This window comes from Lemur catta, chromosome 7 (assembly GCF_020740605.2).
Source record: "Lemur catta isolate mLemCat1 chromosome 7, mLemCat1.pri, whole genome shotgun sequence".
Taxonomy (NCBI): domain Eukaryota; kingdom Metazoa; phylum Chordata; class Mammalia; order Primates; family Lemuridae; genus Lemur; species Lemur catta.
The window spans coordinates 41,324,867-41,339,164 of NC_059134.1; the positions used below are offsets into that span (position 1 = coordinate 41,324,867).

Consider the following 14,298-nt stretch of genomic DNA (forward strand, 5'->3'; position numbering starts at 1 on the left):
TGGCGTGACCTATGAGGCCCTCTTGTCCAGGGCCCTGGCTACCTCTCCAGCCTCTCCCGCCTCTTCTCTGCTTGTGTAACATACCCAAGCTACTCCACACTCCTGCAGTTGTTGAAGGTGCCATACTCACCTCCACGTCTGTGAATGTACTAGGACTCCATCCTTATGGAGTACTCCCTCTTCCTCCCTCTGCCGCCTCCTCCATGACCTGTCTCCTGCTGGTCCTTTAGGACTGAGTTGAAATGTCACCTACTCAAGAAGATTTTGAGTCTTTCCAATCTGGATAAGTGCACGTCATATTTTACTATGGTGACACTTATAAAACCACTTTCTAATTGTTTATCAATAGGAGAGCTTGACCTGTGTCCCTGGAGTTCAAGAGGGCACAGAAGCTGATGCCTAACGTTCGTGGAAAAGTTTTCAACTGGGAGGTGACCGGAGCTTCCCCTCACGCCCCAGTGAAAAAGAGGACTTTGGTAGAGGGGTGTGTCCTCCAGGGTTTGGGTGAGACAAAGATGCAGGCTCTGCCCTGGGCCAAGTGTCAGAAGATACCTGGGCTTCAGTCATGGTTTGGGTCCCAGCACAAGGACACTACTTTGCCCGGCGGGATGACGGGATAGAGTCTACGTGGGGTTTACCATTAGAATGGGAGTGAGGGGGTGCTTGCAAGTAGTCAACCAATTATTGCATCTCTTGCACCAGAGAGCAATGCAGTGGGAGATCTGTACGGGGGTCTCGGAAAACCCCATATTTAGGAAAAGAAAAGCTTTTAACCAAGGCCAAAGAAGTTAAATAGCTTTCCCAAGATTTCACGGCTAGGAAGTGACCGTGCTGGAATTAGACCCTGATTCCAGAGCCCGTGGTCCAACTGCAGGATCAGGCAGGTGAGTGGCAGAGGAGGGGTGGCTGGGGGAGTTTTCACAGTGGGGGTGAAAACAGGTGACCAAGATACCAAGGTTTCCTGGGGAGGTAGGTGGGGAAGGAAAAACAGCGTGGGCTTATAATATCCCTTAAAGATACAGCTTCACAAACTTCTTAGCCACATAGCTAAGCTCCTATTTCCTTTGTTTCTTTGATCCTGTCAGAGCTGCTCTGAAGAATTTCCTTGGAAGACAAAGCTCCCACATTGCGTTCCTGGGCGCTGTTAAAGAAATAGTAAGCCTTTAATAAGCCCGCCAGCACGTCGGAAATCTGGGTACCCCGGGGGCTTGGTGAACCCCTAACGTCTCTGTTCCACTGTTTGCCTTGTTCCCGGAACAGCCAGGGACTCAGTGATCCACCTCAATATTGAAATTGTGCCAAGGCTAGAGCTCAGATGGAAACAAATGGAATTTATCCTCGTCACTGAACAAGGAGACCCAGGCAGACGCAGTCTTGGCAGTGTGACCCCACACGGTCCCAACTGGCCCCCACGGGCATCTTCCACCTGCCTGCCGGCCTCTTCACAAGAGGCTAAGCTGTTCGCGCGTTGGAGGCGCCCCGGAGGCCCCGCCGGGGGAGTCCAAGCTGGAGCGGGAGCCGGCGGGGCGTGGGGGCAGCGGCCGCGCCGCCGGGCACTGCAGGGGGAGCTGGAGCGCGTCACCGTCGCCGCGCTGGCCAATGGCAGAGGCGCTCGCTAGCAGCCTGGTGGGAGCGGAGATATAAAAGTGCTCAAAGAAACGCGGAGCGAGTGCGCCGATCGAGGGCTGGTGGCGGCGCGCCGCGCTCGGCGGGTCCGGGGCTCCCCGCGCCCGCCCGCCCGCACCGCGCGCTCCCGGCGGAGCGGCGGCTCCTGCAAAATGGTCCCTCACTTCTGGCTGCTCTGCCTCCTGCACTTGGCCAGAGCCGCCGAGCGCCCCCAGGGCCGGGCGGACGAGCAGAGCCCCGAGGCGGCCCTGGCCGTGCCCAACGCCTCGCACTTCTTCTCCTGGAACAACTACAGCTTCTCCGACTGGCAGAACTTTGTGGGCAGGCGGCGCTACGGGGCCGAGTCCCAGAACCCCACGGTGAAAGCCCTGCTCATCGTGGCTTACTCCTTCATCATCATCTTCTCGCTCTTCGGCAACGTCCTGGTCTGTCATGTCATCTTCAAGAACCAGCGAATGCACTCGGCCACCAGCCTCTTCATCGTCAACCTGGCGGTCGCCGACATAATGATCACACTGCTCAACACTCCCTTCACCCTGGTAAGGTTGGCGGCCTCCCCCCGCCCCGCTGCCTCAGTCTCCCTCTCATCGCCCAATCCCCTCTGTCACTCTCCGTCTCTCTCCCTGGGTCCCCCCTTCTCTCGCCTCTCTCCGCAGCAGTTTCTCTTCCTCCTCCTCATTCTGTCTCCTCTGCCTCTGTCCTCCTCCCGCCATAGTCTCTTTTCTCTCTTGCTCTCTCATCTCCAGTTTCTCATCTCCCAACTCTCTCCTGTTTTTCTTAATCTTTCTGTCAGTCTCCCGTCTCTCTCTGAAGTCTTCCTCTTTCTTCTTTGTCTCTATTTCTTTTTCTGTCCTTGTGTTTCTCTGTTTGTCTGCCTCTATCTCCTCACCTCTCATCTCTTTTTCTTCTTGTCAGTGTCCCTGTGGTTCTGTTTTTCTGTCATCCGCCCTCCCTGCTTTCTCGCTTTCTCTCTCCTCACCTGTAAGCCAGAGCTTCTGCAGCCGATGGCATTGGGTCAACGATTTGAGAGTCTGCAGCCGGCTGTAAATAAATGCCCATTTCCTGTTTAATTTCAGCAGGCATGGGCTTGCTTGATAATTGAGCAGTAAATCGAAGTCCCTGAAATGTCAGCACAGATTATGAGGTCACCTCCCCACCCTCTGAAGTGCAGCCTATTAAATGCCCACCTCCTACCCGCGGGATGCTGCTTTGTGCTTCAACTGAAATGCCAAACAATCGCTAACTGTTAATGGAAGCTTAAGTGCATTTCCCTGACCGCTTATTTAAAGTGCATTTCCCTTCTGCGGTTTGACAGTGAGGCTGTGGGTGAGGTCTGTGTTGAGGAATGAATAAGGATGAGGTGGGCTTGGCCCCCAGATCTGGGGCAGGCCGGGGGCATTTGCAAATGCGTGATTAGCTGGCTTCCTTCTCAAGCTCTGGCCACTCGGCATTCATGGTCATTTCTCTCCACCTGGGACTCGAGAGTGTGGCTCTCATGGATGATTTGGGAGTGAGGGTGATTGATGACTGAGCAATCGTAATGGCAGTTATACTCCATGTTTCTGTAGGGTGTTATAGTTTTCAATTTATGGAATAACTACTATTATTTGGGTTATTACCAAAGCAGTTTCTGTTTATCTCTCTCAATCTCTGTATCTCTCTCTCTCTCTCTCTCTCTCTCTCTCTCACACACACACACACACACACACACACACACGTACATACACACAAAACCAGAAATAATGCACAAGCAAAAACAAGAGGATGAACCCTCACAAGTCCAAGAACTGATGTGAACATCCTTCCAAGCCTTACATTTAAAAAGTATTCTCACCTTCTCTCTCTTGTCCACACTTATGAGAACACTACTCACATTTTGCAGATGAGGAAACTAAGGCACAGAAAGGTTTGATCCCTTGTCCAAGGCCACCTGGCTAGTAATTGGCAGAGCCAGGATGAGAATTACATCCCCTAACTCCAACCCAGAGGTCTTTCCACTGGGAGTGGAGGGTATTCTTGCAGCATGTTTAGCTCCTACTGCTCCAAATCATGGACTTTTTCTTCTCTCCTTCCAGCCTCTGTCTAACCTATTGATGGCCACTCAGGGTCCCCTCGGCACTAGCCAATGCCAGGGGGCTTTCACATATTCCCCCTCCTCCCTGGCTGTCTTGAAGCACCAGGCAGAAGCCTCTCTGGCTCCCCTTGGCTCGTCTCTTGGTTTCTGACCCAAGAACCTACAATGGTGGATTGAGCTGGGCCACCCAGTTGGGTACCGGAAGGCCACAGAGCATGGTCTTTGCGCTGCTTCCCAGAGCCAGGATGCAAGGCTGGATGTACAGCCGACACGGGAAGAGGTGGGGAGGCCCCAGACCTCAGGCCAGCTAAGAGCCAGAGGATCTTCTGTGAGAGAGAGGATATCAAGGTCCTGAGAACCCAGCTCCCCTTCATCCCCTCCAGGATGAGGCAAAGCAACTTGGTCTTGAACCTGACCCATGGAATTGCCCCAATCCAAACTCCTATTAGAGCTTACAAGGTGTTGGCAACTAGGGGGAGGGAAAAAGATGGGGGGGGTCTCCCAATTGGGCAAAGTATTCTGCATTCGGCTGGTTGGTGACAGACTCCCTTCCTCCCTGTCTCCCTTCCAATCCACTTCACACACTACAGTCAGCATGAAGCCCAGCTCTGATCATTGAGAGAAAAGTACGCAATTGCCTAGAATTCCTATGACAAAAACATACCCAGAATGTGGTGGAGCCTGGAAGAGGAAGCCTTTCACTCTGACCTGCCAGAGTCCCATGAGAGGGTCAAAGGAAACTGTACAAAGAATATGACATTCTGATGGGACCTGGTTGAGTAGGAATTTCCCAGGTTGAGATGAACACTTAGTGCAGACAGAGGGACCAGGGAGAACAAAGGCAAGGGGCATCAAAGTTCACGGTGTGTTGCGGGAACTTTGAGTGGCTCAGTGTACCTGGGGCAACACAGCAGAGATGAGATGCCCAGTGGAGGAGCAGGCAGGGGAGAGAGAAGGGGAGTGGGCCAGAAAGGATGCTGGGCCATGTTGAGGATGGGCCTGGACACTCTTACTGCATGTGGCTCTGGCCTGTGAGCCATGATGTTTCTAAGCAGGAGGGTGATAATCTGATTTGGGTTAAGAAAAATGCTGTGAGTGGTTTGAAGGCTGAATTACAAGGGGACAAACCCGGAGAGCAGGGAAGGCTGTTAGGAGGCTGTAACAGCCCAGGTGGGAGATGATGGGGACCCCACAAGGGCTGTGGCCTTGGGACTGAAGAAGAGGAAATGGATTTGAAAACCATGAGAGAGGCAGAACTGGTTGTACTTGGTAATTCACTGAATGTGGGGGTTGAGAAGTAGGAGTAGCTGAAGATTTCTAGCTCTTTAATGTTCCAGGACTGCTCAAAAGCCTCCCTGCCTAGCCAAAAGAGAGTAAAGTCTCTGGGGTCTGCTGTCCCAGTTTGAAGACCTGGCTAGACTCCTCGTGACTCTTGTCCACACACTCCAGCCAAATCAATCCACTCCTTAGTCCCCAAGCAGGTCCTGGGATTTCTGATCCAATGCCCATATCTTATTCTCATCTCCGCACATGCACATCCTTCCTCGCTTCCAATGTCCCATTTGTTGTGATACTGGCAGTTTACAGTGTTAAGTACTTGCCATGTACTAGGCACTGTTGTACCTACTTTACATGTGTTATCTATCTTATTTGGTTTTCATAATAAACATGTGAAAAGTTTAGCCCCATTTTACAGATGAGGAAAGTGAGGCTCAGAGCTGTCCAAGGTGACAGCTATCAGTGGCAACAACTGTGCTGTCAATCACTACACTATACTCCTTCTGTTGGGCTGACTTGCCCTATTTCTATCTCAGTCACCTCTCTGCCTCTGCCCACTCCCGTCCCTACCTGGTGGCCACTTCACCCTTTGTCTGGCACTTGCTGTCTTGCATTCGAGTTATCTGAGTCCTCTTCTGCCCAGACTGGATGCTCCTTAATCAGAATGGGTGCTCAGTCTCTCTCGGTCATGGGACATTGCTCACAGGAGCTGCTCAAGTACTAATTGAACAAGCAAATAGCCCTGGATGAAGTGGGAGGAAGGCTACGCCTGCTTCCAGGCCCTACGCTGTTCTGGGAGCTTGTCATCTCCCCCTGCCACACCCCTCCCGGCCCCTGGCTCTCCTTCCCAGATGATGAGTTGCAAGGCCAGTTTAGCCAAGATGTGCTAGCACAACCCACACGCTTTTCAGATGTGACTTTTCAGATGTGTTTCCTCCATTAGACTGAACTTGTATGGGCCAAGAATGAATTGTATTATTACATGTAAAAATAGATATTATTTCTTTCTAATAATAGCTTTCTAACAATCTTCCAGACACTGTGTTCCACCCTTTATAGACTTAAAAAAATTTTTATCCTTACACTAAGTCAATAAAGTAGAGATTTTGAAGCACCCCGCCTTTTTTTTGTAAATGAGAAAACAGGTTCAGAGAGGTCACATATCTTGCCCAAGGCTGCACAGTAAGAAACTATTAGAGGTGGGAAGCCCAGCCCCACAGCTCACATCCTTCCCAAGCTTTCCTGGTACCTAACGGGGCCTGGCCCAGAAGCGTGATCAAGGTTTGTTGAATTGAATGAATGAGGATGAATTTTGCTGGAGAAAATCACGTTTGCCCCACAATTCAGCATTGTAGATGGAAAGAAGGAAGGCGCTGGGAGAGGCCTCCCAAAGGGTGTGCTCCTCAGAGACCCCTGGTCGGTGGGTGTCACAGCCAAGCCTGTCTCCTGACCTCTGTGGGCTCCTCTCCAGGTCCGCTTTGTGAACAGCACGTGGGTGTTCGGGAAGGGCATGTGCCACGTCAGCCGCTTTGCCCAGTACTGCTCCCTGCACGTCTCAGCACTGACGCTGACCGCCATTGCGGTGGACCGCCACCAGGTGAGCACGCCTGCCCCCAACGCTCTGTCCTCCCTCTCTGCCTTGCTTTCCAGGGCATTGGAGGGGCCCTCCAGACAGTGTTTTGGCCCAGTTTTCAATGAGTGTGTTTGTCTTCTTATTGATGAATACGAGCACATAGATTAGGAATTTAAACCATTTGTCTCAGTTGTTGCAGAAAGTTATTCCCAGTTTGTTGTTGCAATGAAGACTCATTTTCTGTCTCAGAAATTAACAAGCTTGCTTGTGGGGGTAGAAAAACAAACCTGGAAAATTACAGCTGAAAAGAGAGTGACAAATAATTGCAAATCAGAGACAAAGCTTCTGAGTGAGAGATAGAGATTCACTGGCCCTGGCTGTTGAGGAGGAAAACAAGCTAGGAAGTCTAGGTGGCAGGACCAGGCATTGGGGTAGGGCATGGTCCTGGATCAGGAAGGCCCTGCTTGCTGCCCTGGCCCCACCAGAATCACCTGGGCAGTTATGGTGAAGGGAACTGAACAGGACATAGAAGAGGACAGCCCTATGCCAGGCACCTCGCACCTGCTAACTCAGTGAACCCGTGTCATGTGCTTAGACCTCTGCTGAATCAAGGGATGGGAGCTTAGAAAAGTGTATACATGGCATGGCTTTCCCAAGATTATGTCCCTGTGAATGAAGCTAGGATTAGGACTGAGATCTGTCTGGCTCCAAACCCAAGCTCTGATCACTAGACCATCCTGTTCTGAGAAACCTCAAAGGAACCTATAAGGCCAGTATTGTAAGGGCCACCAGGACAAAGAGAAATGAGATGTAACTGAGTAGCACCAAGAGATGCAACAAGGACCAAGGAATAAGAGGCTTCAAACATGCAGATTCAAAGATACAGTTCAGTATGAGGGAGAATTTTCTCATAGAGGTGTCCAAGGCGGACAAACCTGCCTGGAAGTAATGAGTTTCGTGCCCCCAGCCGTATGTAAGCAAAGTCTGGAAGACAACTTGATATGGATGTTTTACAAGAGATTTGTGCATCTGATGAGGGATTAGACTAGCCAAATTTTGAGATCTCTTTATTGCTGAAATGCCATAATTTTATAAGAACCAACTCTTTATTTATATTGCAGATGCTTTAGTACAAAGTGTGAAAGGTTTGCATACGAATATATCCTGTCTTTTCTTAACCTTCTCCCCTAATTCAATGAGAGGGGCTTTGGTTCACCTTTACCTGGCCTCTGCTTACCCTGGGTAACACAGCTAACTGAGGGTTGACCTGTGGGCTGAGGGTGGGTATGAGGGATGCGGCGTAAGTCTTGTTGGCCACGTTGCTGTGACATGTACCCAAACATGGGGTTCTATCCCAAAGCCCACAGAGTCCATGAGTGGTGTTTAGGGCCTCTGCCCCAGGCTGCCACTCCCTTCAGCACTCTGAACACAGGAGTGTGAGGGGCAGACATGGCCAAGTTCAGAATGGAGATGCGCAGGTCAGCTCCTGAGGCCTTGTCACTTCCTCCCATAGAACCTTGAAAACATTGACAGAAAACAAAATCCTCAGGACGCAGGCAGAATGTACCGGGATGGGACCCTGAAGCAGTGGCAGCTTTCTGCCACTGACCCTTTCAGTCCCCCTGACCCTGGACTCACCTACCCAAAAATGTCTTTTTTAAAAAATAATGTTTCTCATCTTAAAAGGAGGATGGTTTTAAACAGCCAAATCTTTATTTAAATGTTTTAGGAGAATGGGTTGACATGCAGTAGCAATTTCAAGATGTGTTTCAGCCCGAAGCCCATAACATGGCTTTATTACAGGCCGTGAAAGCGGGGCCCCACTGCGGTTTTAGCAGCGGCTTCCACAAACAGTGCTGGGAGCAAACAAATAAGCGTCCATGCAGCTTCTCCTGATTAGTGATGAGAGTTTCCTCTAAAACTGTCAGCTCGGGCCCTCTCGGAGCTCTTCATAACCTCAGGGGTCCAGAATCATGGGAGGACGAGCTTAGGTCCTGAGGAGGTGGAAGCTGACCATGGGCTTGTTCCTGTGCCGGCTTTGGGGGGTTCTGCGCGAGCAGACCTCCTGGAACCCTCCCTGGTTCTCTCCCGGGGCCCTGGTTCTGCCTGGGTATGACCAGCCGGAGACATTTGAACTGCCAGGAGTCTGAGAGCCCGGGTGACCCCGTCTCTCCACCCCCGGAGGTGAGCTGTGGGGTGGGGCGTGGCTGGACCCCGGCCCAGAGCAGCTACCTGGTGCAGCTCAGGACCTCAGTAATGAATGTCAGGGGAGCTTGGCTTTATAAAATGGGACCTGCCTCATGTGACACGTGAGCTGCATCGTCCAGATTTCTCATTTGCCTCTAACCTTGTCCAGCTAGTGGAACACCTTGCCTGTCTTCCAGGTTATTATGCATCCGTTACAACCCCGGATCTCGATCACAAAGGGTGTCATCTACGTCGCTGTCATCTGGACCATGGCTACGTTCTTTTCACTCCCACATGCCATCTGTCAGAAGTTATTCACCTTCAAGTACAGGTGAGTTCGTAGAGAGCAGCCTGGGGACCCAGAGGAACGTGCGCTGCGCCTTCTCCCGAGCCAGGCAGAGACCCGGAGCTCAGCAGAGGGAAATCTGAGCCCCCAGCGAATTCACGGCGCTCAGAGCAACGAGCACCTGCCTCCCTGAGCTGTTCTTTTTGTCTCGCTCCGGTTGCCTCCCGGTGCGTGCGTTCCAGCTGGTCTGCAGGACGAGGCGGCAGTTACCGGCTCCTGTCACCAGGGGGCGTGCGCTCCCACAGCCCGAGATGGGACTCGCCAAGGCCTGAACGGGAGTTTAAATTCTCTCGCACAAGCTACAAACAAGATGTGGATGCATGCCTGTGTCTGAGGCAGGCTTCCCTACCTCCCCCTCCTCCCCTCAGGCTTCTTTATCATATGCTCTCACTGAATGAGATGTTTTTCTTTCAAACACTCCAGTTTTAGCAACTGAGAACTAGTGCATTAAAGGTGATCTCCCACTAGTTTGGGAAGAGCTGGCCCTGTGTCTGATTTTGCTACCTCGGTGATCTCAGCACTTCGCTTACTGTCTTCGCATGACAAGCCCTCAGCACACGTTTACTGAATGAATGAATGAATGATCTTAGAGTGATTTTTGTCATTTTATAGTTGTTTAGACGAGATCCTTAGAAGCAGGGTCTGAGATAAAAGCAGGTATAAGCGCAAGGGGCCTACTGAGGCAGTGCTCCCAGGAGTGATGGGTAAGGGAGTGGGGAGACAGGACAGGGAAGTGGGGGAGACCAAGGAAGGGAGGCAGGGGAGCTGGGCTTTTGTATCCCTCCATCTTCCAGTCACTGGTTCCAGGCCTTCCCGGAAAAACCAGAAACTCCTGGCCACTTATGGTTATTGGGGAATCTGCGGGAAAGGCCTTCAGTGGCCCTGGGGTAGTCCTAGGCACCTAGAAGGTCACAGATGCCAACCGTTTCTTGCTGAGTGGGTGGGCGCCGGGGCTGGCACTCTAGATTGGTAAAAGGGATCTGAGAGGACCCAGGCCGTGCATGCCCTGCATCTGCTACAGTAACCCCCAGTCCCCCAAACACCACTTCCACACACATTGCTGTGACAAAGGCAGGGTCAAAACAAACAAGCCCTGAGGTCCATATCAACTAATTCATGAAGGCTCCCTCCACTAATTGTAGGGTGTTGGAGAGAATCACACACCCAGACCCTTCAACATTCAGACTCCTCATCTGCCTTCACACATGGAGGACTTTTTATTGGCTAACAAAAGCAAAGGCAGTTTTCTGTCTATGATAGCCACCAGCACATATAACACGAGCAACAAGCCACATGGACATCCCTAAGAAAGGTGACGAGGACCAGGGTAATTCCATATGAAATAAATACGTGTTGTATGAGTGATCGAAGGTGTGTTAGTTCAGGCTTTACCACTCATATTCTCAAGACCCATCATTTCTTTTCTTTATTCCTTAGTTCCCTTAGGAATGAGTAAGGTAGTGCAATGGAGAATTCTAAGATTTCCTCAAGGATGAGTTAGTTTCGGACTAGGAATACGAGGGTGCCAGGGTTTCATTCATTTATTCAACAGATATTTATTGAGTATCTACTATGGGCTAGGACTAATACAAGATTAAGAGAGATTCAGGTGCATTCCTTACCTTTATAGAATTCCCAGTCTAGTGGGGGAAATAGAAATGTGGTCAGATAATGAGGCTACAGCATCAAAAGCGCTATATTAGATGGATGTACCAGGACCCAAGAGGAGGGGGAGCCCGGTGCTCCCGGGGATGAAGCCTTTGTGCACTAATATCCCCTGTCACCTTCTCTTCTCTCTCCCTCCCTTCCTCCTGCCCCAGTGAGGACACGGTGCGCTCGCTCTGCCTGCCCGACTTCCCCGAGCCAGCTGACCTCTTCTGGAAGTACCTGGACTTGGCCACCTTCATCCTGCTTTACATCCTGCCGCTGCTCATCATTTCTGTGGCCTACGCCCGGGTGGCCAAGAAGCTGTGGCTGTGCAACACTATCGGCGACGTGACCACGGAGCAGTACCTTGCTCTGCGGCGCAAAAAGAAGAAGACCATCAAGATGCTGATGCTGGTGGTGGTCCTCTTCGCCCTATGCTGGTTCCCCCTCAACTGCTACGTCCTCCTCCTGTCCAGCAAGGTCATCCGCACCAACAATGCCCTCTACTTCGCCTTCCACTGGTTTGCCATGAGCAGCACCTGCTACAACCCCTTCATCTACTGCTGGCTGAACGAGAACTTCAGGGTCGAGCTGAAGTCATTACTGAGCATGTGCCAAAGGCCGCCCAAGCCTCAGGAGGACAGGCCACCCTCCCCAGTCCCTTCCTTCAGGGTGGCTTGGACAGAGAAGAGCAATGGCCGGAGGGCTCCTCCACTAGCCAATAACCCCTTGCCCTCCTCCCAACTCCAGGCTGGGAAGACAGACCTGTCGTCTGTGGAACCCATTGTGGCCATGAGTTAGAGGAGGCTGGGAAGACACAGCAGGAGGAGTCTGTCCCCAGCTGAGCCTGAGAAAGAGCCTCTCCTCTCACACAGATCTTCACAGCGCTGGAAGCCGTAGGACTCGAGCTCCTAGGAAACCCTGCCCAGCCTCCTAGCCCCATGTATGTGAAAACTAAAAGGCAACTACCAACTAGACATGTATTTATAAATTCCCATCTAAGAAGTGCTGTGAGGCACGGCACCCTGGATCCCCGAGCAGGAGAACCAAGGACAACTTTGGCCCAGATGGACACTGAGCCAGTCAACTGCCTCCATCTGTCAGGCAGCTGCTGCCTTACAGCCCTTCCTGCCGTTGGGTGTCCCTAAAGGAAGCCTGAGTCACACTGTGGGTACGGCTGACCCAGGTGCACAGAGCTCTGCTCCAAGTAGGTTCATTGGCCAGTGAAACATTAGCAAGCCAGAGCTGCCATGGAGGTTTCATGCCTCGCTTTCTAAAGTCATTGGACTATGATGAGTAACAGGTCTTCAGTGGCCTGGTCCTACCCAGACAAGAAAAGACCAATTTGGATTCCTTAAAGCAAAGAGAAATTATTCTTGCCACTTTGAAAAAACTCAGAAAAGCACAAAGAAAAAAATTTAAAAATGACTCCCTTATCCCATCAATTTGTGATAACGTCTGTTAACATGCTGTGTATTTATTCGCAACGTTTTCCTTTGTGTGTCTGCACAGCTGTTTTTCGTTCTGATCTTCATTTCCCATCGGAATTGTAACGATCAACCAGAAACGGGGGCACAGTAGAGTATTTCCGAGACCCTCTCCCAGGAGTAGTGTCCACCAGCAGAGTTGGAGAAGAGGTGAGGGACTGTCACCAAAGTGAAAACTGTGGCCACACTGACAGAACTGGCCCTATCTCATAGCCAGTGGTGGGAAGGGCCTGGTGGAAGGGCCTTCTCCCCAGACAACGGCAGCCACCGTGATTTGCCAAGGAACAAACTCAGGCGGGAGGCATGGTTCCTTCTCTCTTGTAGTCACGCAGACACAAGGGGTGGTGAAACATTGTTCTGTTTTCACAGGAGATGAGGGAACAGGCTTTCCACCACGCTGGAAATAATTGTGCTTAGATGCCTCATGCTCCCAAGCTGTCTAGATAGGGCATTTCTCTGTGTCGTCTGAATAATGTTTTTTTTCACACCAGTTTCTGAAAGAAGACTCACTGCCAATATCATCCTAGTGGTTCAGGTGTTGCATACGGAATCCTTAAGGAACCTTGTTCCTTCAGGGCCCAGCTTGGTAGAGAAATCTCATTCCAGAGACAGATTATTTTCATCACCTTCCATCTGGTCCTGTGTGACTCACTGTGTCACCCAGATAATTGCTAGTATCACACTGGCTTTAGGTTTCCTTCTAGCCCCAGATAGATTCTGAACGCAAAGCCTGGCTGTGCAGCTGAGTAGGAAACTGAGATTTGGGGGAGACGGAGTCCTAGATTCACTTAAGATCTTTTGGTTGGTAATTGAAACTGAATTTGGTTCCATCATCTGCTTCCCTATAATGAACCAGAGAGATTCATTTAGGAAGATGTTTGAAATTTTTCAAGATACAAAATTTTAAAAACATACCTACTAAATAATGGGCAAAAAAAGTGACTTCCATTGGACTGAGAGAGTCTTCTAAGCCCATGGAGACTCCCAAGTGGGTTTTTCAGGCCAAACGGCTTGTGTGCATGTATTTATTGTCTCTGTGGTGTCAAGAAGTAGCTGATGCTGCCAAAGAAATTCTATGAACCAGCGTGAGAACAGGCAGCAGGGATACAGAAGCCTGCCCTGCTCTGGGACTCATGGGAAAGCTTCACTCCTCTCTGAGGATGTCTAGAAATACAGATGCTCCTTGACTTACATCTTGGTAAACCACTCCAAGCTGAAAATATTGTTAAGTCGAAATGCATTTAATACATCTAACCTACCAAACACTGTAGCTTAGCCTAACCTACCTTAGATGTGCTTAGAACACTTACCATTAGCCTACAGTGGGGCAAAAGTCATCTGACACAATGCTATTTTATAACAAAGTGTTGACTGTCTCATGTAATTTATTGAATACTGTACTGAAAATGAAAAACTGAGTGGTTGTGTGGGTTCTGGAAGTATAGTTTCTACCAAATGCCTATCACTTTCACACCATCGTAACGTCAAAAAATCATTAAGTCAAACCACCATTCGTTGGTGACCATATGTACTGCCAAGTCCCAGAGAAACCCTCTCTGGGGGGCATCCACCGATGGCCCATTAGGTCTGCCCCCTTCCCCCGTTCCCTGTATGCCCAGAGTAAAAAGTGATTTGTATTTGTGAATGTGAAATTTATGAAACTTGAGTTGTCCCAATGTGCAGTAAAGAGCTCTTTATCGTGATTGCTCCAGTCTCAATAAAATTTATTTTGGGTGTGTGGATTGTGCCTCTTGGACTTGTAACTATGTCACAGCTGGTAACCTTTATTTTTTGTTTATTTATTTATTTATTTATTTTTTGAGACAGAATCTTGCTCTGTTGCCCGGGCTAGAGTGAGTGCCATGGCGTCAGCCTAGCTCACAGCAACCTCAAACTCCTGGGCTCAAGCGATCCTCCTGCCTCAGCCTCCCAATTAGCTGGGACTACAGGCATGCGCCACCATGCCCGGCTAATTTTTTTCTATATATATTTTTTTAGTTGGCCAGATAATTTCTTTCTATTTTTAGTAGAGACGGGGTCTCGCTCTTGCTCAGGCTGGCCTCGAACTCCTGACCTCGAG

At 50.3% G+C, this 14,298-nt stretch overlaps 1 protein-coding gene across 2 annotated transcripts; it reads left to right on the forward strand.

Annotated features, from left to right (window-relative positions):
- The first annotated feature begins 1,778 nt into the window (after positions 1 to 1,778).
- On the forward strand, positions 1,779 to 11,969 carry GPR83 (G protein-coupled receptor 83). 2 transcript variants are annotated; one of them, XM_045557109.1, is made up of 4 exons: positions 1,779 to 2,165; positions 6,450 to 6,575; positions 8,936 to 9,069; positions 10,905 to 11,969. In XM_045557109.1, the coding sequence occupies exons 1-4, from the start codon at positions 1,779 to 1,781 to the stop codon at positions 11,530 to 11,532; spliced, it is 1,275 nt and encodes a 424-aa protein (XP_045413065.1). In that variant the 3' UTR covers positions 11,533 to 11,969. The 2 variants fall into 2 exon arrangements, with proteins under 2 accessions (XP_045413065.1, XP_045413066.1); XM_045557110.1 differs by lacking the exon at positions 6,450 to 6,575 and having other exon boundaries at positions 10,905 to 11,532.
- The last annotated feature ends 2,329 nt before the right edge of the window (positions 11,970 to 14,298 follow it).